Source organism: Melospiza georgiana, chromosome 1, assembly GCF_028018845.1.
Source record: "Melospiza georgiana isolate bMelGeo1 chromosome 1, bMelGeo1.pri, whole genome shotgun sequence".
Taxonomy (NCBI): domain Eukaryota; kingdom Metazoa; phylum Chordata; class Aves; order Passeriformes; family Passerellidae; genus Melospiza; species Melospiza georgiana.
In genome coordinates this window covers 37,578,375-37,604,686 of record NC_080430.1, presented here as the reverse complement: position 1 = coordinate 37,604,686, position 26,312 = coordinate 37,578,375, and the positions used below count along the sequence as shown (strand labels likewise).

The window sequence follows — 26,312 nt, the reverse complement described above, 5'->3', positions numbered from 1 at the left end:
TTTTTAAATCACGAGGTTTAAAGTGTCATCACTTTAGGACAGGCTTCTGATTTTTGATGTGTCCAAGTTCTTCTATCAATGAAACATGCTTAAGATATTCTTTTAATTCATTTGTTTCATTGGACTGTCACTACATTTTGCTACCTGCAAATTGAAAAGATGATTTAAAGGAATAATCTGAATTATTACTTTCTGAAATAGGAATCTGTTGTATTTTACTCTTATGAAAGAACGATTCAGACCTGTTTCCTTATGAAGTAGAACTTTGCTTTTCTTTAGTGCAGAATTACAATCAGAAACAATGATACATTCTTAATGATTCTTCACCCACCTCTGCTACAAGGGATACTACAAAAGCTTTTGCAGACTGGCAACTCCAGTCATTGTATCTTCCCACCTGGTGATTTTTGTTACCAGTTAAGCACTCTCCTATAGGTAAAACAGCTGTGAGATTACAAGCAAGATACTTGTTTTCCCACAAAGAAGCGCACAAGCAGAGTGGGTAAAAAAAAAAAGCAGCGTATAAAAAAAGCAGGTGAGTGAAGAGTTCCAAATGGATTTGTGTCTGCAGCTACGTTCTCTTCCAGCCTCTGCCTGAAGCACATGCCCAGCACTACACCACTTCTCTCTTACTCTCCATGGCATTAGTAAGGAGTGGCCTGACCCTGCAGCTGACATCAGAGGCACTCTTTCTTCTGTGATGTGTGCATTCACACAACTTGTAAGACTTCTTCATATTTCTCCATATGGAATTTGACCAAAATTAATGAAGTAGAAAAAGGGAGAATCATTTGAGAGACCTCACTGTGGTCAAGACAAGAAAAAAAAATGTTCTACATTTGAAAAAAACAATTCCAGATATTGAAAAAATACTTTTCCTTAGCAACAACTTGCAGTCATCTGCCAGCCTGAGAAACACTGTAAACCAACTTTATCATGCACTGACACTGCTCTAGGTAACTGTGGTATATCTCATCACCTCCATTCTTCAACACTTGCTGCTACAGCTGTACTTTACTCCAAATAAGCTTTCTGCAGCTATGGGACCTTGACTGGTACAGGTATCAAAACAGGTAGTTCAGCACTAGCTCAGCTGTTCTTTCAGGAAATGCAGTCACACCTTTACTGGAACACAGCATTAACTCACAAAAAAGTGTTTTCAGTGTTTTCAGAGGAATTTGTTTCCACCTTACTGGAAATACATTTTATTTCAAAGAGATTGATTAAGGCAAGAACTGAGGCTGGGTGAATTCTTTACCAAAATTGCTTCTGGGTCTGGTTACCAGCCTCATCCATTCCTTACAGAGAGAGTTTCATGCGGGCTGCAATTAAGGATAACAAATTCAAGCTCTATTAACAAGTTAAGGTTTGAAGTTCTTCAGATGTTCTTTAAATCTTTTATGATTCAAGTCCACATTTCTGAACCACTGCTAAATACACGTTTATTTAATCTAATACAATTAATTTTCCACCAAATGTACCACATCAAAGGAAAGCACTCACACAACATGAACTTTCATTTTTCCCCAAGGAGTGCATTCTTACAGAAGTACAGGCATGTTTCTTCAGCTCCAGGTAAGCAATTAAAGAGGATGGTCAGATACAAGGAGCAGGAGCTGGTAACATGGGCTATCTTCTTCATTTAGTCCCACATTGACAGGTTAGCTAAGTTTTGTTGATTCTTTTGCCCTGTCTCTGGTTTGCAGACAAGAGACTTGCATCCAAAAGGGACTGGATTTTACTCTTTCTTGCAGTCAGATTGTTCCACGTGAGTTATATTATGGCCTTGGTCAGGCTTACAGTTGGTGGTCTTGCTCCAAGGGTTTAAAGCATATTTTACACATTCTTCTAGCTCTCCATGGAAATCAGAGGAAGGAGGGGGAAACAAGCACAAGGAAACATACAGAGCAAAACTTAAGGCTTCTAAAATTTATAAATAATTAAAAAGGTGCATCCTTCAGTTTGGTATTTTGAATCACTTTCTGATTTAAGGCAGAAGAAATCTGCCTTCACAGACTACACACAGCTGTCTCCTACACTTGATGATGCCAATGCTGCCCAAGAAGCACAACTACTGTGCAAGCAATGCCTACTCATACACACTTTCCAGAGGTCTGGGCCCCAGTCTAGCCAGATGATATTAAAAATACAACATAAATGAACACACTGTAGCCAGCTTCATGCCTAGAAAGTCACCACATCCCAAGAAGTTCCTTCTGCCTAGCATTGCTTTTGCCCTTATGCCAACACATTGGAGGGAACTGAACGCCTCCCCTAACACAAGAAATGGTCTCCCAGGGCAGCCACAGAGGATCTCAAACAACACAGCACTTGGGTTCAGAGCTCCTTCCTTTATGCTCTGCATTCAAATCTGACATGACCAGCCTCCTGCAGTGCTGCAATTACTAACACTTTTAATTCTCAGATTTCAGAAACGTTGAGGGACAGGGAAAATACCTCTTCCTACTAAAGCCAGGAAACTAGTTCTCAACTTCCCACAATGACTAAGAATTCTTGCTCCCTTGGGTGCCTCAACCAAGAGATTTAAGGCATCCTGTAAGTAAACAGTAAATCCTACATCATGTCCAAAGTATTTTCAAGTACTAGAATTTGTAGGCTGCCAGAAACAGTCTGAGCTGAAACTTCTTGCTGAGCTCAGACACTTGAAAGCACATGTTCTCATAGGAGAAAAAGTATTTGAGAAAAATAGAGAAGTTGCACGTTGACTGGCTTTTAAACTAAAGTGCATATTTTTCATATTAGACTGCACTTTAAGTTGAATGAAATGTCACCTAAGTCTCCTCATAAGAGTTTATTCGCAGTCAAGAGATGAAGATTCCAGAACAGTCTTCTAAGAATGGAAGGGGAAAATACACAGACAACTTTGCTGTAAAACCAGAAACAGATTCAATGATGGACATATTGTTGCATGTGAAGTAGATTATTAACTATGATCTCAGGTTTCTTCCCAGTCCTTAACAAAAGGCTGAAACTGTAACAGCAGTATCTTTAAAACACCCAGTGTGCTATAAATACTATTTAAACTTCAGATGATGTAAGTGCAGTCTTACGTAAAAATGGAGTCAGGTCTCTCAAAAGCACAGCACTTCTAATGTGAGAGAAAACACTTCAGAATGGTGAAAACATCAGCACTAATAAACCAGATTTGTAGAGGGATACCTGAGAACTACAAGGGCTCTTGGACATCACAGAGCTCCAGTAAAAAGAACGTGTGTTATATCTGTACTTCATACTGCATCTGTCCCTATCAATGTTACTTGCCAGTTTCTTATTTTGACTTCTAATGGGCTTTGAGGGGTTCTGGATTACCTAAAGTACTTGCACCAACTCTTAACATCCACTCATTACTTGAGAATGCATGAGTGCTGTTCAACAAAAGAGGACACCGTGTGTCAGTATCTAGTATCCCTCACTGGAGACAACTTAACTGACTCAAACACTATTAATCATCTGCAAGATATAATACAGCTATTTTATTCCAACCAAAGTATTTTTCAGAGTGACTCAAAAGGCAACCTGAAACAAAATCAGTGAAAATGTTCCAGGAAGAATTATAGGCATAGCAAAAATTGAATTCTTAATAAGGAAACCAATGACCACAAAAATCAGCCTAATCCAGAACTGTCTCTTTTTAGTAACAATGAAGTAAATTCAAAGAATAGAGATATACTGCTCCAATTCTAACACACAAGGTGACTCTGAAGAACTCAGTTTGACAACAATAAATTTTATCCAAGTTTTCATCCACAGTGAGACTTCAGAGCAAGAAGAAACCAACACTTTCTGTGCAACAGGTCCAAGTCACAGCTATAAACAGCTGCAAGAGAATGTGCTGGCATCAAGGTCTAAAGCAATGAAAATGCCCTCAAAATAGACAAACCATGCCATCTAATTCTGACTCAAATACACAGCTGGCAGAAAAAATGGGACTCCAATTCATTTTGTGACAAACTGCAGGTGATGTTGGTCAAGAACTGCTAAAGACTGCATCACCACTGGGTTCTAAACCACCACCACAGTTTGAAAAAGACACAAAAATGTACCAAATCAATTGCAAATCACAAGCTGCAAGAGGAGACAGAGTCAGCTCAGAGACACTGCAATGCAACAAGTCACCTTGTGAACAACTGGCAAAGACTGCATTAGCTCCAGGTTCAAGAGACAATATTACTATTTTGATCATACTTCTAAATGGATGCGATAAGATACCCAATTACCTCAACATTTAAAGATTTATCACAGGATAACTGGAGTGCCACAATATATATAGGACAAGCTTATATTTAGCTGTGCCATGAATTTATTGTAAGCATCTTAAATGCTGACCCATACAGTGAATCAGACATCTTGTCTGGAACTGTACAAATGCAGTAAAACCTCCTGAAACTCTGAATAAGAACCAGTAATCAAAATTTTTTTAAACCACTTTATTCAAACCTGAGCACCTCAATATAAAACTAAACACTGGTGAACTGTCATTTTTCTTGCTAAACCCAGATTACTGCAAATTTAAAATCTGCACAAGTAAGTTTCTATCAGTTCAACATTTAAATAGACTAATTCATCTCTTCTGACACACTTTGTAGATTTCATATAATGAAAATAACTAAAAGAATTAGTGCAATATACTGGACTGATCAAAATAAAATGTACTTTGGAAAACAAAGTTGCGAAGTTCATTACTGACAGACAGCAGTACTTATGTTACAGATACAGGAGCATCATTTATTACTGTTCTAGCCATAAAGGAAGAACTCAGAACCCCCTTTGATTAGAGAGGAAAAAAGTTAGCTTTAAGTAACTGTACATTCTGTATACCTTTAAGCAACTCTTAAATATTACAGAAAGTATTAAACAAATGTAGACTACAATGCAGAGTACCTATTTACAGTACATTAATATCCAAATTTAAAATCAAGTTGGATGTACATAATCGTTAGTGCACTATTTTTTTTTCCTTAGGGGAAAAACAAACTGTAATGGCCAGCAATGATCAGAAACAAGAAAGAAGTCACAGACACCGAGTTTGTTGTGGTTTTACTTGAAGAGCTCTTACAGTTTGTAGAGGACAAAAAACCCCATATCCTAAGTTGTAGAGTTGAATTTACTGGTCTGTACCCTCTGAACAGATTAGAAATGAAGTTAGACTTGATTCATCACTAATTCATTAAGATAACTAACTGGGTTGATATAATTTACATACAGTGTACCAACTAAAACTCCACTTTCTGGCAAGCATAGGATTCTTAAAATTGTTAATGCAAGTATTATTTGTAATAAAATTATTAACCTATGGAATGTATAACTAAACAATGGATACCTGCAGAAACAACTGGTTGCATCAATACTGCAAATAAGTTTAAGTAATTTTTAGACCCTGTTTCTAAGGAGGTTTTAAAGCACAATTGAGAATTATGAAAAGACCCAATTCTATTTATTATAACAGTGATCAGTATTGAGGCTACAGGAACTGGCCAATTAGGTCCACAGAAAGTAGTTCTTCTACACCTCTAATAATAACAACTGATTTTTAAAACCTTTCAACTGAAGGAAGTTTATTCCACCTCCATCTCTCCTCTACTGCTGAAACATTACAGCCAGTGGTGGATACATGCATGTTAAAATTTTAGGTGAAAAGAAAACTCTGTATCATGAACTTGACTATTATTGTAAGTCTCTTCGCTGTTTGGAAGCTGTACTGGACCAGGTTAAGCACTCCAATTCCATGGTTATTAACAGTTAGGAAGCAGAAGAATATTCAGAACAGTTTAAAGCAATTGATCTTTTAGTTACTACAACATTGACTCTTGGGTGGTTGTGTGGGTTCAGTAAGGTCTACTCCTCTTCCTCTGGCAGAGCTGGCTCCTGCATTCTGTGGTTCATTCTTGGGCAATTTTTTTGCTGTAAGGTGAACAGGAAGTAAGAGTTAAACCTGAGATTTTACTAAGATTAAATCACCTGAGTAAACAGAACAACACATTATAGGCATATCAGTGTACTCATTGTATAATCTGATTTGATGCACTGGTAATAAAAGAAGTGAAGACACTTCTTAATGATTAGCTACTTTATGATTTCCAGGAGTGAAATGGCATTGGGAATCTGAGCAGTAAAATGTATCTGCACAGGTGTGCTATGCCAGTTAATGACAGCTCTTGTGGGAATCCAGCCACACAGAACAAGCTTTAAGATCAGGATGTCAGTGTAAAAAGATAAAGAAATATTGAAAAGGCACAAAACACAGACAGAAATGGGTCAAACAGTTCCCAGATATCCAGCCAAGTAAGTGTTTGCAAACAACATATAAAATGACCCTCAACACCAGATCAAGCCACTCCTGTTTTTTTTTTTTCAAGCTGTCTTTTCCCTCCAGCTCTTATCAGTCAATTGACTGGTAATTTCTTTGTTGCCCTTGTAGCTCCAAGGTCCCTCAGTCTTAACACAAAAAATGAGGGTGAAAGCTGTCACCCTTCTGAGCAGTAGCTTCTCCTGGATTTCTCTCCATCAGAAAATTGCTAAGTTCTACACAAAAGGACTTCCATGGGCCTATCTTACCAGGGCCCAACAACCACCCTTGTTCTGTAGTTTGGCTGAATTGTTTCACTCCAAAGTAATTACTTCTGTCAGTTTTTAAAAGAACTTTTTCAAAAATGATTTAAACCTAGCCAAAAAAAAAACCACAGAGCAGACATCAACATGTTGTGGTGTCAGATAACCTCAGGGTGCTGGGCAAAAGGGTGGGCCACAGGGATCCTCTGATATCTCCTCCAACTTGGGCTGTTCTACAGTTCTGTGGCAAAACCCAAGAATCCACATGGTACTAAGCTGCTGAGCCAGTACAAAGGGTGAATGCACCAATAGCAAAATGTCTTCAGAGCAATGTTTTGGATTCTAGAACTGTATCTAGAACTGAATTAGCATTGGGATTTTTTTAACTGGGAGTTCTGAATGAGTGCTGAAGCAGTCAATTTAGAAGCAGCTGCAGCTTGCATCCAACAATTCTTTCAACATTCCCATTTTTCATTTTCTCTCAGCTTTAAGATCATATTTATACGTGGTCCTGAAAATTGCATCCATATTTTGCAGGCCATTCCAAATTACATGCAATACTCATAACCTCATCAGAACTTCTATTCAGAGTCTATTGCTGCACAGATCTTGTTCTGATGCACTGACAAAGCTGAATTTCACCCCACTGATGTAAAATTTTCACACGGCCAAAAAACATTGCACACAAAACACACAGTTACTAACTGGGCATTTTTTCCCTCAAATTTACTTTACAGGCTTCATTAAAATATGGAGGCAAGAATTATTGTTGATATATCAATTTTTTTTAAAAAAATGAGATTTTGGGGATTTTTTTTAACAGGAAGCAACCTGCACTATTAAACATAATCTTGACATTTCACCCAAATAGTACAGTTGAGCATTTCTGTATCATTAAATGCAGGCCTATCTTGAACATTTATGACAAAAATATACTTTCCTGTCCGACAGTTAAGTGTCTGTGTCTGTCCCCCTTTTTCAATTATTTACAGTTAATATGAAGCAAGTACTTATTATAAAGTGTTGCTATGCTGATAATTTGCATCTGCTGGAAGTTTGAAAGACACCAAAAACTACTTCCTGCTCTCCTGGCTTGGAAAGCAGAAGATTAAGACCTTTTTAAAAACATTTAACATCAATGATGTTTTTTCACAAAAAGCAGGTTAGAGAGGTGCAACATGAAAAACAGATTGAGTGAGGTTATTTGATGCTATACATTACTACTACTCACTATCAAAGAATCTACTATCATTAAGATAACTACTAAATAGATTAGTGGCCAGCCTAAAAATTAGTTCTTTTTCCTCCACTTTCATAAGTCTACTAACAATTAAATACAATTTTGGGTATCAATGGAACACAAAAGTTCTTGGTTTATACTTACTACTACATGCTAGCATCTTTACAGAAATCCCTACAATTATGTTAAATTAAAAATATATGAGTAGATTTACTTTTCACATGCAGGGTCCTATACTTATGACTTGGACACTGAATTTAAGCACACATTGCCATCTTTGGCACAGCTTTTGGATTTCAGATAGATGCTTAAATAAAATTAAACAAATGAAAGGGAGTAAGAACACTTCAATACCAAAAATAATTTACTTGAAATACAAAGATCTTAGGTTAGGAAGATTGCCATGGTCTGAATCTCATGAAAACCATTCCCTTTAAAGCTCTCATTTAGTTCATAAACTCACCAATTGCCATGAATATTTCATTTACGTTCATAGATGTCTTGGCAGATGTCTCCATGAACAATAGGCTGTTGTCATCTGCATAAGCCTGTGCTTCCTGAAAGTTAAAATAAGAATACATTTCTATTTTTTTCTTACGAAGTAAACTCATACAATCACTACACACTGTACTTTTAATTGCTACAAAAAACCAATCTCTACAGCATTTTGAAAGAAAGACAGTTTGTGGAAACACTCATCTCACAAATTTATACACCAGTTATGGAGAAGTTACAATTTCACCAATCACTTAAACAATTATAAGTGGAATCTTAAAGATCCTCACTAATCTTAAAAATATCCAGGTGGAAAAATCTCAGACAAAACTAAATAATAAATGAAAATATTTATGAAAGAGATAACCCCAATGCAGAATATAACCTCTGACAGTAAGACCAAATAGGCTTCAAAAGTGCCATCAAATGTCAGTAAGTCCATTATTACCCTGGAAAAAGGGAGTCTGTGAACTATCCTGAATCTTTCAACCACTGAGGCAGATGGATCAGAACAGTTTTATTATCCTGACATAAATTCACAATTACAGCAAATAATCAGTAATTTGCCATGTTACCTCCCTTTTCAGTATGAATTTCAATCTGATACACTTCTCTTAAGAACCATATTATTTCTGCCACTTCTTATTAGTCATTTCAGCTTATTAGTCAGTTCAGCTGAGAATCTGCAGCTTCTTATGATTATGTAACTGCCTTTGCATTCAATAAGAAATCCATGAAAAAGCTGAACTACAGAACACCTTTGATGATCATAAGAATAATCGACGACTCTCTATAATTAAGTGACACCTGCTAAGATCTATGTAATTGTATCTGAAACAACACATTAACAAATACTTAGAAATCTAATAGTTGATTTGCAATGAGAAAGGCCTGTCAAGCCCACAAGGAGCCCACAAATACACAGTAGCAAACCCCCTAACATTGGAAAAATATTAAGACTGTAATTGTTCAAGAAATAGTACAGGAAGGTCTACTTTGTTAGTTAAATGTGATTGCCTTATTGACTACAGTCATGTATGAAATTTTTGCTAAATACCACAATTTTTCAAAAAACACCAAAGCCGCCTGTAAACTGTCAGAGAAGTATAAAATCAAAACTGGCAGAAAAACACCTAAACCACTGCTAACCTTTTAATTCAACTCTCTATTACAAAAGGATTCATTACTATACGCAGCTGTATCTCAAACAGTGACCCCAGACACAGATTAAAAACCATCAATTACTGACTAATAAATACTATCTTAATTCAAATTCAGTCAATCGTGAATGGACCAAAACTACCTGCTGTTAGTTTAATTCAGTTTAAAGGCTATTTTCTGATGGCTTGATTAAACTTTCTAGAAGATAAAATACACCAGTGAGAGCACAGCTGTAATCACTAAACCAAAAGAAATGCCAGGAAAAACTCAATTAAAATTTCAACACTGCTTCAACAGTACAGTCTAAGCAAGTTAGGCACATCAATCAGCTTTGTATTGCACGATAATCAAAATTCTCTGGCTGACAAGCCAGACAGAAGTTGCTCCTATCTCATCCACTGAAACTCTAGTTACTGGTAATTTTGGGTAGAAGACAGAAAGAGGTCACATCAAAGAACAGATACTCAATTAGCCTTAAAGATAAGCAAATAAATTAATTATTCCTCAAAGTCAAATTAATTATTACAAAAAGCCTATTCCTCCATATTACTTGTACAGAAATAGGTTTTTTGGTAGCATGTATAATTTAATTAGTCTCAGTTGACATTTATATTTAACAGCATGACCTCCATAATAACTAGCTAGGCTATGCATATAAGCTCCCCGTAGGTTTATTTACTATCTGTTCAAACAAAATGCAATTTCTATGAACAAAATTATGCACATACCTGGAAATCCACAGCTCTTTTGTTAGCTAGATCAGCTTTGTTTCCTGCTAAAGCTATTACAATGTTAGGACTTGCTTGTCGCTGAAGTTCTTTGACCCAATTTTTCGCTCTGGCAAAGGACTCCTGTTAATGATTATAAATGATGCAACTGAGTTTTATCATCCTTTTTTACTCACCTATTATCCCCATCTCTGTTATCTACACTTTGAGCACAAAACGCCAATGTAAGGCTGCTACCTTAGTCCAAAGGCACACTCCAAATTGCCAACTGAGCTTTTAAAATGAAACATTCCTACCTCAGTTCTCAACTGTGCTTAGCTGGGATAATGCTGAAGTAAATAGGTAGGAAGATCTTTATGTAGACAGAGTAAAGAAAGAAGTGGTTAAGAGAGAAAACAGGAATTTCAGTTTCTCCGAGAGATTCAAGGGTATGAACAGCTACATTGAGAAGGCCTCAAAATTACTTTTTATTTACTGAGGACTGTTCATTATGATACATGATTTCTGTGGTTTTTTTGAGAGACTTGGGTTTTAAGTCTAATTTTATCAGAAACTAGTGAAGCTTATCTCATCCAAGTTCAAATAAAAAGAAATCTAATAACCTTTGGTTTTGGTCTCAATAGCTTGTGCTACCTTTCCAATCCTTAATCAAAATTTACAAAAATACTATATTAAAATAATGGCTGCATTATCAGAAATAAAGGTGCCACCAGCAATGTGATGAGAGTAAAAGCTCAAACTCCATAAACTGATTTAAGGGTGGGTTAGAAACATTTTTACAAGAGGGTTTCTCATCTTCTTTTCCCTCTTTTTAACAAAAAAACCACCCCAAAACAAACAAACAAACCAAAACGCAACAACAAAAAAATCCCCCAAACAAAAAAAATAACAACAAACAAAACCCCAACTCTAGAAACAGTCTTTTAGCCAGAAAAGTTTGGACACAAATTGACATTACACAGTGCATTACACAGAGCAATCTGGTCCAGCAGAAGGCATCCCTGCCCATGGCAGGAGTGTCGGACTAGACGACCTTTAAAGGCTTCTTCCCATCCAAACCATTCTATGATTCTACAAAATGATGAACTGATTTACACAAGTCAGGAAAAAATACGTAAAGATCAATGCAAGACTGGTAACTCCCCAATCCCCCTTGTGCATCCCAGCACTTACCTCGTTTGTGATGTCGTATACCACTATAGCTGCTTGTGCTCCTCTGTAGTACATGGGCGCTAAACTGTGGTACCGCTCTTGCCCAGCTGTATCCCAAATCTCAAATTTTACCGTTGTATCATCCAGACATACAGTCTGGGTTAGAAAAGCAGCTACAAAAAAGACAGAGGTGGTGAAACCAGAAGTTTGCTTGTATCTCTCTACTCATATATAGTTATGCTCACAGAGATGCAAAACATTTGTAGCCTACTATTAAAATACAACAGGTTTGATGCAATCATTATTTACTATCTATTCAAACAAAATGCTGACAGTCTGACTCTGATCAACACAGAGGAGTTATTTACACAACTGGACTTTCCTCAAGTTAGACATAAGAAAGCAAAAATTGGAAAAAATTTCCTTTTTCATTATAGTGAATCTGAGTAACCATAAGCCTTCTCTAAAAGCTTCTAGATATGGTCTGTTGAAGCAGGATGGATACTAGAGTACCAATAACAACATCTCATCATGCTATAATCCTAAAGCTCAGATATTTTCAATTCTACATATTTGTATTACTTGATTTTCATCTTAAAACTGTGATTTTCAGCTACTAACACCTTTGCCTTAGCTAACAGGTCTGGAAGAAAGAGGCACTTCTTTAAAGTTCCTGTTCTCAAAGCAGCTGTATTTTTGACTTAGCAAGTGATCTCAAGAATTAATTTCAGCACAATTTCAACAGCCTGTAGTTTCAGGAAAACTTGCAGCCATTGCTACTACAGCTGAATGCATTACCATAAATAATGGTCTTCCAGTTAGAGAAAATACTAACTCATTCCAAGTCTTCAAACAGTTACCACTAGTAAAATTTTTCCATTCACATTAAGGTACAATCAGAAGTATGGAGGTGAGTGCCCACAGAAATCCATACTGAAAACTAAACTAAGGAAAGACCACTACTTAGCTAAAGCAGGAGCTCTGATCACTAGGCACACTGATGGACTGTGATCAATTTAAATCAAATGGATGAAGAGACACTGATCCCTAACACTTGCAGACCTGGGATTTCATCCTGTCCTATATACTCTGAGAGTGTATGAATCATTCCAAAACTGCTCCAGCCTTCAACTCATCTCATTACAGAAACCAAAATGAAGCCACTCTTGCTCTGTAAAGGACATTGTAACTAGCATACAGAAGTGTCCCTGTCTCAGCTGTAAGCAGCAGCTGCATGGTACTTAGCTGCTGGCTGGGGTTAAACCGTGACCAGAAGCTGACTCCTTAAGTGGTCAGGTGCTCCTGCTTCAGGGGTATTAGCATCCATCACAGATGAGCAGGCAGGCTGGAGAAGGTAAAACCTTTGATGTTCCAGTGTTAAATCAACATAAATCTCTCTAAATGCTACATATCTGAACACTGGTAGAACAGGCTCCACTTGGCAGCTCCCTAAGCAGCCCAGAACCAAAACAGAGTGGAAAAACACCATGCATCCTGCACTAAACTAAGGGCTTTCTCCCCAGAACAGCTCAATATTATATTTCTCCAAGGCAGAGACAAGATGGTAAGCAAGCTGATTTTCAAGTTCTCACAGACTTTATTCTCTTAACAAAAAAAAAAAAATGTACCTACACTGCATAAATGAAGGTATGTACTTGGAAAGAGAATTAAACAAGAGGTTTATTTTTTGTAATCCTCTTGTTTTTGTCAAAAGTAACATTTCAATCACTTTAAAATAACAGTTAATTTCTGCAAAAAAGATAACTTTCTTCGACCTTGCCAAGGCCATATTAAATTGACAAATAATCATCTGTTAATTATCTGAAAGTCTATCATCTTTAACAGCCATACTTTTGTCTTAAGCAACTAACAGGCCTTGCTACACTAGTCTGAAGTGGCAAAACCACACCACCACCATCCAACATGTCTGCCTTTCTCTGCACTCCCTTTCAGATGTTTTTATCCAGATTCACAATGCACATAAGCCTCTCTTTGTTAAAAGGCCCTTCTGTATACAAAGAAAATTATGCCTTAGGCAACTACAAGCCACAGAGTTAGACAGCTTTCTCTATAGAAAACTTTTCTGAATCCCAACATTGCTGCATGTAATAGCTCTCAGCTGTATTATATAGCATTTCCTTGTTTCCATTTGATATAGAAGAAGCACAAGTTAACACAGATTACACTAAACTTTATATATCTGAACTTGAACTTAGGCTCTTGTTTAACCTTTGCTTAGATTTTGATCAGTGTAACAGGGTTTGGGCTATTCCAAACACAAAACCAAGAAAAAACTAAACAGAGGTTAAAAGAATTTTGAGATCATTGAAATGGAACAATGAATTTTACTTAAATTTTAACTGTTTTTCTAAACTAAAGACCTTGGTGATATTGGAAAGTTAATTCACAACACATCTTTGAGAAAGTTCTCTGTATTACCACACAGCTGTTTATCAGAGCATACAGACACTTTCATACCAACACCTATCCTCAAGCCACGATAAAATGCACTAAGCCAAAAGTGTGCACTAGCAAGATTGCTAAAGCAGAAAATATGTGGTTGTCTATTTATGCTGACAGATAGAAAAAATAAACACATGTAACAGCTAGAAACAGGGCAAAAGAAGAATGCAGTGAAATTCAGCTTGCATTTATTTTGTAAGCTTTCCAGCGTTTTTACATTTCAACAACTGTTGGTGTGTGAAGACACATACAGACCACTGAAAGGCCTTCACATAAATATTACAATGGAACAGGCTGACTCATGCAAGCTGCAACAGCAGCTACTGAAGAGTATTTACCAATTCACCAAATCCAAACTTTGTAAAGTCTGTATGCTGTTAGGTAGTTTTAGGATACATTTAAATCTATCCGAGGAGGAATACAGCTCAAAGCACAAGTAACTCCAAAACACAATATAACTAAAGAAATCTGCCAAGGGAAAGAGTGTGATAAAAGCTGTTTAAAGCGAAACAGATTTTTAAAAAATTCTGGTAGCCAGCACCTGTTTTGTTTGAAGTTACAAAATGGAAAAACAGCGCAATAAATTCTGTGATTGCTAACACAGAAATATATCCAAAGATGTAGCAAGTTCTCCAAAATCAAAGTCAGAATGCCTAAGTGACAAACACAAGCTTTATGCAAGATGCAATGCTCGGGTTTTTTTCATAGAAACTAAGCTCACAATTCTTACTAAGCAGTTATTTTATGCATTAAGCATGCAGCACAATTAAAAGAGCCACACACCCACTTACAAACAAAATGTAACATTTAGCCCAGGTTTCAAAACTATGCCGTTCAAGACACCTTTACTACTTCCATTTGAAAAGGATCTTTATGTTTAACTCAAAGTTATACTTCTCAATTACTGACATGGGTTTGAGCCTTGCTGTCAAGGATGACTCCAGAAGTGCCATTACATTAAAGGCTTTCAAGGGCAAGGACAATATAAACACATAACATGAAAGCAATTAACAGGGTAATTTTCTCACCTCCAATTGTACTTTCTTGAAATTCATGAAACTGTCCTTTTACAAAACGAAGCACCAAACTTGATTTGCCAACTGCAGACTCTCCTAAAAGTACTAGTTTAAATTGGCAAATTTTATTTCCAGCATTTGGCCCGTTGGGCCTTGTCGCTCCTCGATTAGCCATGTCCAAATTAGAAAGCAGTCCTTTGTTTCAACAGCTTTTGAAAGCAAGTTCCACTGAGATCTGAATCCTGGTTCTTCTGCCAGTAACAACCTATTTTGTGAAAAGACAGTGGGTGCATTAGATTTACAAACCAAGTAAGACAAGTCTCATTCACTAATGCAATGTATTATGCATAACTTCACCTAGTGTTTACCAAATTCAGCAGTCCAGACTACAGGTATCATCATTTGTAAGTTGTCAACTACAGCCAGAATTTATGATACATGAACCAGTTATCTTCTTCAACACCTAGTCTTCCCATCAAAGCTTCAAATTGGCACATTAAAATCCAATTATGCTGCTTTTTGCAAGACCTCAGTCTCCTGTTACTTCTTAACAAATCAGGACTGATGTATAACACAACAGGTTTAGACTTTCAAATTGTCAGTAAAATAACAAATGACAAGCAGGAATAACTTTTCATAATTATACTATTGCTAACCAATATTCCAAAGTCAGCACTGCTCAAAGATGCTAAAAAACTGAGCAATTTGGGAAAACTCAAAACACCACAGCAGCCTCTTAGCAAGTGTAGCTCATCAATTCACTTCTATCCCACCTATCAAACACAATTTCCTTACATAAAAGTACAGATCTTCACACGCAAACCATTAATATCCTCTCTAATTAACAACTGTACTGAGAAGTAAAAGTGAAGCCTTCCATATGAAAATCAATTGACCAGTAAGAATTCCAGGCCACTTTGCACGAACTACCAGACAACTACCATATGATGATAAATTTCTATTTCCAATAGTTACATGTGTCCTAGATCAGTATAAGCAACAGAGATTTTGGACAAGTATGAACAGTGTATTGCTTAGTCTGCTTACTCTTCTTTCCAGCTGCTTAAATTAACCCCACCCACAGTACTTATTCATATAGAAAGGAAAGACTTTAGACTCTGCTGGTACCACTTCTGACCCTGATATTTATGCTTTTACACACTTAACAGCAGATACAAAACAAAAGACCTCTCAAAATTAGCTCATAATTTTGTCCTGCTCCTGCTGATAATTTATTTGAATTAAGCACACTTTGCAGGGATACAGCTTTTCTAACATCTAGGATGTGAGTTAGGTTGGAGTATGTGCTCCTAATGCAAAAAATGGCATAAATTCATGTGTTGCAAAAAAGTAAGCAAACATAATACTTTCAAATTACTTCCTGTTCTTCATTCCTTGTGATAAAGCAACTACATTTCAAACCAAGCAGTATTCTTTAACCACCTTCCTGTTTCAAACACAGATCAGGCACTTGAGCATTCCATTTTCCTACAGGCCTAGCTCAGATGCCAAGCCTCCCTTCTCCTTCCTGACTCTCCCCTTCCCTCAACCCAAGTCCTGAAGAACCTTCTTTCCTGGAAAGTGTTTCAGCATAATCCTACCCTTCAGTAAGACACTCCCTTACAAGCTAATATTCATGGAATAAATGAGAACAAAAATCTTAGCATTATTTACGGAAAAACGTAACAGCTGAAAAACAGGTACTTTATTTCCAATTGTATCCAGAACACAGGTTTTAAAAAATATTTTCAGCATCTTAGAGACACTTATTTGTTCATGTTCGTCCTTTTCTCATCTCTCTCAAAATAACTGCCTTTCTTTGAGGTAGAATATAACAACTTGGCATTCTGTCCTGAGTTGGTGTTCCATTTCACTATTACATTACACTAAAAAAATACATATTTTAAAAATTTCAGTTGTGCAACATAATCTATCAAGTATTACCTTTTAGCTGTATATTCTTGGAAACATGTGGAAGTATTCCACAGTGAAAGAATGAAGCAAAAAAGCCCCTGCAAATCTTACCATCGTTTGTATTAACTACCAGATTAATTCTATACTAAAACTCTTATTCATTAAACTAATTTTGGTAGTATTTCAGAATATGGGAATGGATCCAGTTATTTTAAAAATATCAGACCTTTCATCCTTACACCGTAAAATGATTTTGCACTACTAGTGTGTTGGCTCTCAGGCAAGACTCTTCTCCCCTCCATGATGTGGAAATATGCTTCAGAAGTTGTGGAGTGATTTGGATAAAAATGGATCAGTGACAACAGTTAATCTCTCCTTAATTGTACTACAGTAGAGAATGCAGCAAGGCATAACCAAAATATAGGTGGTTCAGAATACTGTCAGCCATTTGTTTATCTTTTCCTCTGGAAAAGTAATGAAGACAATTAAGTTATTTTTGTTTTAAAATGGAAAAAAACCCATCTGTTTGCTGTAGCATTCCAGTGTGTTTGGACAACCATGAAATAATTTAAAACCCTTTAATCTTAATATGTCCCATATTCTTCCAGACTGCAGCATTCATAAAAACATAAGGACAGCATCCAACGACTGTGTGACTTGGTACTCCTGGGAGCAAGTGACTTCTAGATGACACACAGTGAGGAAATCAAGTCACTGCACAGGTTACTCCCTATGACTGATGTTTTTGCTTGTTGTTTCCCATACTGAGAGCAAAATGAGGTATGAAAAAAGAACATTTAACTTGCATAATATTTATCAATTTCACCTGAGCATTTATGGCTGGTAGTTATTTCAGAGTTTTAGCACTCATGAAACAGTAACTACTACCCCTGGCAAAACTACTTCAAAACTACAAAGCTGACACAGGTTGTCAAGAAGAATATCTAGTTTTATTTTTATAGATGTCCAAGCTACAGAAGCTGTAGTTATCAGAGACCTTCAAAGTTTACATTCTTACAGCATCCCTCCTCTGAAATCATTCTAGACAGTCAGATATCATGTACAAAGACAACCAGCTCTCAAGCTGATAGCAGACCACCGCACCTGACAGGAAGGCCATCTAAGAAACATACTGCAAACCTCATTCATTCAACAGTCACATCAATACACCTAATAAATTAATAATGAATCCTATTAGTCATACCACCCACTTTTCAACAGCTCAGGATAAAAGAAAATGCAAGACTGAAAACCTGATGATAGAGCACATCCAGATGATTGTGACATATTAAAAAAGTCACTAACACCTTCTATCAGTGTATATGGAAATCATCATCTTTTCAGGTTTCAGATGATGCCAGAACTCTGTAGCTGAAGTTCACAACATGGCAGCATATTTACACAAAAACAAGAGAAGTACCTGCTTGATGTGAAGAGAAGCAGTACTGCAGTTTGACACAGCCACGGCAGAATGGTTTTGGCCTGGCCTTTTCACATCTGTGAGCTGAGCACATAGTGCCCCACCAAGACTCAGAAGTAGATTTCAATGCTACAGTCCCCTGTGCACACTCCAAGTCTGAGGTCACATTCATTCTACTATTTCTTAATTCATCAGTAAAATACAAACCTGGAGAACCCAGGAGAAATAGTACACTCAATACCCTACACATACACTGCAAACCCAGATCTGGTGAAAATTTCCTGGGAAAAATTCCACTGATATGGCTCCCTTTCTCCTCCTCTTCCAATTTTGTATGCAATGTAATCAATAAGTTTGGAATGTGTAAAGAAAGAAAACCTGGGTAAGACATTTTCATTCAGCTACACGAAGGCAAGAACATAACTGCTTGACTTGAAACAAGCTCTTAAACTGATACATATGGGAGTTACAGAAGTGACCTACTAATATAAAAATCTGCTAAGAAAATACTGTAAAATTTTTTGAGACGGATGGCTTCACATGGATGGAAATGAGGGAGATTTTCTTACTTTTGTCGAGTTTAACTTAAAAACTCCACTTTGCAGTCTTGGGCAATACAAATACATATGTCACTCTGCTAAGTAGGAACTTGCACTCTTCTCCTGAATATTCCCCCCATGTCAGAGCAGATCCATGCTGAAATGCCAGAACACAAAGCCTGGAATATATTATTAGCCAAGTACTCCTGGAAATCCCACCAACTAATTTACTGGATGCTGGGTATTCTCCTCACTCCAGAAGAGAAATTTGTATGCTGTTGGACAGTCTTGAGTTTTATTTATGAAAGGGTCCTAAGTATTTTAACAGATCAAACACAAATCTTATTATGCCTGAGTCTGTGTACAAAATACCGATAGCCCCAGCCAATACCTACAAACCCTCAATTTAATGGCATAATTCAGTCATGTAAGCATAAGCACTGGACTATTTTCAACTACAATACAGCCAATACAGAAGTATCAAAGTAACACTGGTGACAAAAGCCAGCCTACTGAAGAGATTAAGACAGTGAGCACTGTTCCTACAATTAATGTGATTAAGTGTATTATCAAATAGAAAGGCCACACAAAAAAATTCACGATAAATTTAAAACTGGAACATTCAACCACTTTTATATCTCACAGCAAACAACACTGTTTCTTACTAATGAACTTTTGTATGCTGCATTAACGGACACAAAGCATACAATGCTAAGGCTGCAACTATTATCTACTTGGAATTTCTTGATACTGGACTTTCTTGAACGTTTTAAAAGGCAGTAACTACAAAGGCTTATATATTAGCCACTCCTACTAACTCAATTTTCCTTCCAGGTTCATCAGAATTAGTGTGGCACCTGACTGCAGTGTTCAAGACAGTGACAGAGATAACCAGCAAAATGATCATCGTGTGTAAGCCATATTGAAACATAATGAGACTGTAAGTTAAACAAGTGAATCAACACAGTTGCTGCAAAAAAATCATAGCCCTACAATTAAAGGTAATAGCCACCTCATAAGCTCATCCGAATGATGAATGGTACCAATTGCTTTCAGATAAACTGGTTTATCAAACAGGAAATGTAAGTGATGACTACAATACCATTGTCTCTAGCCACCTCACTTCAGCCAACATCTACCTTTTCCAAATTTCCCATTATGGAAGAACAATACCTACATGCAATCTGTAGGTAAGCATGACTGTAACTCTGAAGAGACGCTATAAAACTGGAAAAAATTTTAAAAAATCCTTGATTTTTACTTTGCCTGAACATTATATGAAAGAAACTGATTAATTTCTGCTGTTTAAATTGCTGTTTAGCCTCTCACTGCCACCCCCAAGCTCTGAAAAAGGTGTAAGGTAGAAAAAAAAATCATTAAAAATGCCAAGAGAACAGCCTTTCATGGCCCTGTTTGGAAGATTTTGAGAGTTCTTATGCAATTCAGCTCTCCTCTAAAACACAAAAAGCTTAGGTTTGCTCCTCTACCCTACCCCAGCTTTGTGTCTAGCTCCAATTCCGTGCGATGCAGAAGATACCCAGCACACTAGGCCTGTCGCGATCCCCCCGATGGCGACGCATTGTCGGGAGCGTTTTACTTCCCACCTAGTTCACCGTGCTCCTTCCAGACGCAAGCGAAAGGGAAAGCGAGGGACCCATCACCCAGCCGCCCCTTCCATATCTCACAAGCACCTCGCGGGGCACAGCCCTGCCGGCCGGCCCCGGGCGGCGATACCTCTCCGCAGGAGCGCCCGCACGCAGGGGAGGATCCCCGCTCTCCGGGGCCCAGCCCCTCCAACCCCCGCCGCCACCTCCCCTCCCCCGCGGCTCCCTTCCAGGCACAGGAATAAGGGGAAGTGGGAAAACCGGGGGCGCCATTTTGAGCCGGGAAAGGAGAGAGCAGCGTCCCCTCCCCGCACGCCGGGCTGCCCACCTCGGCCGCCCGTGCCGCGGCACGACGCTCCCGCCGCGCCGGGGGAGCGGCCGCCGCCAGGAGCGCGGACAAGGCGCGTCCCGCCGCCGCCGGGACCCCCCCGCGCCGCCACCGCCTCCTCACCTGGCCGCGGTGGGGGAGCCGGGGCGGCGGCGCAGCGCTGTCCGTCCGTCGGTCGGTCGGTCGGTCGGGGCTGGCGGGCGCGCCGGGGCAGGGTGGGCGGAGGAGGGGTAAGAGGGGAGGCGGCTCCTCGGTGGGGGCGAGGGGCGGGGGCGCAGCCGTGCCTCACCCAGCCCCGCCGCCGACTTCCGCCGCCGCCTCTGCCCCGACCAAAACACACTCACACACACACAACACGCACTTCCGCCGCCGCCACGTCACGCCCGCACGCGCCGTGCCCTTCCGGTTCGCCCGCGCCGGCCGTCACGTGGCTCCCTTTCTTTCCCACCTTTTCCCCTCCTCCTTTTGTTCCCGCTCCCTCCCCTCCCTGCCGGCCGCTCCCGCCGCGGCCGGGCCGCTCTCGGCTGCAGGGTGTTTGTTCCCTGCCTCCCGCTTCTCCCCTGCGCCCGGGGGAACAGTCCCTGCGAGCGACCCGCGCGTCTTCCATCTTCCATTTACGGTGGGGGTGGTGCGGCACTGGGATGGGTTGCTCAGGGAAATTCAGGATGCCCCATCCCTGACAGTGTTCACGGCCAGGCTGGGTGGGGCTCCGAGCAACCCGCTGTAGTAGGAGGTATCCCTGCTCAAGGCAGGGGACTTGGGACTGGATGATCTTTAAGGTCCCTCCCACCCCAAACTATTCCGTGATTCTCTGCCAGTCCTCTAGGGACTGCATTGCAGCCTGAGGAGGCCTCTGAGGAGCCAGGGATGGGAGCTGGGCATTGCACACACAGACAAGCCCTGGTTTAATCCTTTAAAAGAACCAGTTTCGAAGGTATTAGTCAAATGAATTGAAAGGAGGAACTACATGGGAAAACCTGAATTGCCATCGGGAATTTGCCGTTTTTGAACAGCCACTAATAAAGCCCAGAATTGCTTCATAACACAAAGCATGGCCTTGCGAGAGAGCAGGATAAAGGCCAGTTGGCTGTAAGTGGGTTGCAGCGGAAACAGAACAATCATGATAAGTGTTTCTTCAGTATAGCAGCTTCAACAAGGTCTAAGAGTTGGCATTTGAAAGAAAGAAACAAACAAACTGGTAAGACATTAAGTAAGTGTATCAATAATGGTATTTAGTAATTGGTACAATTTAATGAAGATTGTTTGGATACTCCGTCACAGGAAATAATCAAGTTGATGTAGTTGCATTCTCAAAATACATTTTTTATTTCTACCTTATATATTTAAATGAAGCAAAAATCAAGTTATATAAAGCCTGTGGTCAGTGTTATGCTACTTTCCCTTTCCTTAGTATGACTTATCAATACTTGAACATAATGAAGTGAATGGAGTGAAAACAGATTGTTACTCTGAGACCAAATTGGTACCAATGGAAAAGTGTATGGAAAAGAAGAACTGATGAAGATTAAAAAAACAATTTCCCCTTTCTGCTTTATTAAGTTGATCACTTACATAAGTGCTTTGTGAATATGTAGGCCAATATGTAATTTCAAAAAAAGGAAAATAGTCTGCATTTATCAGTGATGTAGAACGCCAGACTAGCTCCAGAGAAACATGTTTGTGTAAATAAAGTATACTAACTTACTTGAGCTGTGAGTTTTCTAATTGTAAGAGTTGTCCTTTAAATCATGTAATCCTGCCCTAATACACTGCTTATTTGCCATATCCCTCTGACTGGTCTCAATATGTTCAACTGGATTGCAGAATTTGCTGAGCAAACAGCCGATTCCTGATAACCAAATGTGTTTTACTACACACCTGACAGGCATGCATTGGAGCACCAGACAGCATCCAGTCAACCTGGCAGCTGCTCACTCACTCACTCACTCGCTCACCTCCCTGCAGCAAGACAGAGAACATAACAGGAAGAACAAAAGCAGGAGAACTTGTGGGCTGAGATGAAGACTGTAATAGATGAAGGAAAGTGGAAGCGAAAAGGCAATACAGAGGAAATCACTGGCTACCTCCCATAAACAGGCCAGTGTCAGGCAGTCTCCAAGCAGCAGCCAACTTGCAAGACATCTCCTTTGTGTACCTCCATTTTCTATTGCTGAGCACAATGCTGTGTGAGATGGAATATCCCTTTGATCATTTTGGGTCAGCTGTCCTGGCTGTATTCCACTCCCATCTTTCTGGACCATCAGCAGCATTTCTCCCTAGGTTGGGCTAATGACAAAGTGGGGAAAAAGAGAAAGTCCTCACCCTGTTCAAGCACAGCTCAGCAGTAGCTGAAGTATTTCTGTGTTATCAACAGTAGTTTAATCACAAATGCACAACACAGCGCTATTCAGGTTGCTATGAAGAAAATTAACTCCACCTCAGTAAGACACAGTACACACAGGAACAGTTTATGTGGAAAAATATTACATCAAATCTTTAGAATTTGCACAATTTAGAATTACTTGAACTAAATTCAATTTAGAGATTTAACACGTCATATGTGACATTTTGTGTTTCATTTAATCTTATCTAATAAAGAACCATACTATTCCATATGTAAGGATCATTATCTTTGCTTCTGATATTAATAAATACTTCATAAAATTGACATAATCTTTCAGATTAACAGATGTATCTGAAGTTCAAGGCTAAATGGAATTTTTGATGCAGGAACTCTATTTGCAATGTATAGTTGCTGTTAGGAAGCCTGTTTTATATGCAGGAGGTTCCTGCTGGCTAACTTAAGTCTCTGAGTGAAAGGCAGAGCTGTAGCACATCTCTCTTGCTTTGTGAAATGCCCAAATTGTTCACAGCTGGTTGAGGCTGACAGAGTGGGACAGCAAACACCGAGGGTTCACTGTGAATGTGTGAAATAGAGGCACGAGAGAATGTGGCAGTAATCAAATTACCAAGTTCCTGTATTCACTGTTTCTCTGTATTTCAGGCTTGACAAGTCTCTGTGAGTTCTAGTGGTGAAGACAAGTCTCTTCTGTTGTAGTCTGTACAAAAAGATGGGAAAGGAAAGCTCTGAAATCACACAGATAGCCCCTACCAGTGGTCATGTTTTCATGTTTTGTTTCATCGTGGATCATATACTAAAAGTGAAACTGCTGGGTGATATTAACAAATTTATATTAGTGGGTCATGGTTTCACCAGGTGGCATTCCATCTATTTTAGCATTTCTCTGTAGAGTTTTAATATTATGTTCTGCTCAGCCTTTTTGTGTTTAAATCTAATGTTGGATGGGTAATAATAAGTGGAAGTTGACTTTAGAGAATGTGCACAATCTCTTTATTGTGCTTGAACTTCCCAATTTTTTTTTTTTTTTTTGCTATAACATTCTTTTTTTCTGTCTCCTATCTCTACTTGTGTACATTTTCTATGTACCTACATTGGCTTGGTCATACCATAACACATAGAAAGTGTGCTGTGCATAGAAAACTGTAATTTCCTATCCATAAATGAACTGAATAAAAAACCATGAAAGCAACCAGGCAGTAACAGCAAAATGCATCAGCATGGCTGACACAATTAAGACATTTCACAACATTCTGAGTGTTTTACACTGAGTTCTCTGGCCTTCACAGACCTTCAGGAAAATACAAACTTAAGTGCTTTGGCTCCAGTCTGTGCCAGCACCATAGTCAGAGTGAGAGCTGTGTTGCAGAACATGGGGCGCTTGCACTTCATAAAGAAAGTAAAATGCAGGGTTTTGGACAGTTTCCATTCCTGTTTTAGCCTAATCAAGACAGAAAAAGGCATTAGGTTGTGGGAATTGGATGTCAGAAACTAGTGAAATGTCAAGTACTGTTGAGGAAAAAAAGTGCTGGTGTGGAATGGAAAATTTTCAACTTTTTCCAAATAGTTTTCTCTAGAGATTCTACCTTTGACATAGGAGATGACAAATTCATGCTGAAGTAAAGAAAGTTTTAATCCTTTTTTCTCTAAAATTGAGTTCAATTGTTTTTTCTTAATTCATCATCTTACCTTTAAAATTACAGGTCCTTACCACTCCACAAATACTCTTTCTGTGGCCAAAATAACTTCCAGTAATAGAAAGAATGGATATGACACTGGTTCCAGAATGAGAGGAATTATAGGAAAGAATGTATTGTCAGTAGGTTTCAAATTGATTTATAGGGACCCACGTTTCTGTGAAAAAAGGAAAGAAGCACAGAGAGGCAAAAAAAAAAAAAAAAAAAAAAAGACTTCTGCTCTACTTGTTTCTGCAATAGGCACTCTTCTTACATGTCCAAGTCCTATTTTTATGCCTTTGACACAACCCACTCCATCGGGCTGAGTGGATGGTTTCAATTAGCAAGTGTGGCCACCTACTGGGGAAAAAATAAGGTAAAAATAAATCAGCAATGCACAGACTGTATAAAAATGATACAACCTTGAGCACAGGTAGAGAACCATCTAGAAATACAACAAACACTAGGACAAAAATTCCATTTCCTGAATTTTATCCTGGGATTAAAAAAAAAAATCCCAGTTTCCTGAGCCCTATTATTACCATCTAATTTTTACATTACTGTACTTTGCTCTTCCTCTCTATAAATAGTTCTCCCTTCTGTCAACTTTACTAGATAGAAATTTAATCTTACTGATGAATGGATCACAAGGCAAGACATAACCAATCATTTTATTTATTTATTAAACTACCAAAAATATTGCTTTGTTTTGCAGGAAAACTCTAAACTTCAAGCAACAACAAATATGACTGAAATGTGAAAAGAACTGAACCCACTAAGACTTTACAAGAGCTTTTTTAGTTCCCAAGTGGACATGGATGTTCCATACTAGGGGTGTGGTGCAGCCACATCTACAGCAGAAAAACACATAATATCTTTTGAAAAAGGGCACCAGCATTGCCACAGCTAGATCATAGTTGATGCTATACATGATGCTTCTTGCCTGGTGAACACCAAGATACAGTTGTATGTGCTGGAAGTTCATGGAGTTTACTGACAAGTACTGCAGGTGACTTGGACAGCTGGAGCACATCATTAAACAGCAGTGGCTGGCTGAGCCTCTCACCTTGCATTTGTAGAAAAGAAATTTAGTTTTAACTTAGCATCATTCATCATACCAAACAAATGTTAGAACAGAGAATAAAATGGTGACACCTGGTAATGTTTGATTAATTACGGTTCAGGTCTGTATATTTATCTAAGATTGGCTTTGCCACTGAAGGACTATAGAGAATGGAGCAGGATGTGATTAAATTGAGAGATTTTGCTGGGAAGAATAGGATGGTTTGCTACATGTCATCTGAGAATAAGTCTTTGTAAGAACTGAGGGTCTGTTAAACAGCGGTGAAACTTGTTCAGTCTTACCCATGCTGCTTTTCTGAAATAATCCACAGCTGTTTCTAAAAGGCAAATACAGTGGGTTAGATATACGAGGTGTTGACTCATTTAAGACAAACAGTGAGAGCACTCACGTGTCTGATACATGGGGTAGTGCTGGGTGGCTTCTCTCACCCACCTCCAAGCTGTGGGTAGGTGAGCTGCAGTTTTCTCTAGAGGAACAGCCCCAATATTTTAATAGCATGTGACAACACTTGTGAAAGGGGCAGTATTTTTCATTACAGTAATAAAGATTGAAAATTTGATCAA

General features: G+C 38.6%; 1 protein-coding gene across 2 annotated transcripts; it reads right to left on the bottom strand.

The window, feature by feature from the left end:
• Positions 1 to 285: 285 nt before the first annotated feature.
• RAB5A (RAB5A, member RAS oncogene family) lies at positions 286 to 20,941 on the bottom strand. 2 transcript variants are annotated; one of them, XM_058022831.1, is made up of 6 exons: positions 20,754 to 20,941; positions 14,838 to 15,090; positions 11,368 to 11,519; positions 10,195 to 10,317; positions 8,274 to 8,367; positions 286 to 5,922 (listed from the first exon to the last, which is right to left on the bottom strand). In XM_058022831.1, the coding sequence occupies exons 2-6, from the start codon at positions 14,998 to 15,000 to the stop codon at positions 5,807 to 5,809; spliced, it is 648 nt and encodes a 215-aa protein (XP_057878814.1). In that variant the 5' UTR covers positions 15,001 to 15,090; positions 20,754 to 20,941; the 3' UTR covers positions 286 to 5,806. The 2 variants fall into 2 exon arrangements, with proteins under 2 accessions (XP_057878814.1, XP_057878822.1); XM_058022839.1 differs by lacking the exon at positions 20,754 to 20,941 and adding an exon at positions 18,729 to 18,816.
• Positions 20,942 to 26,312: the final 5,371 nt, after the last annotated feature.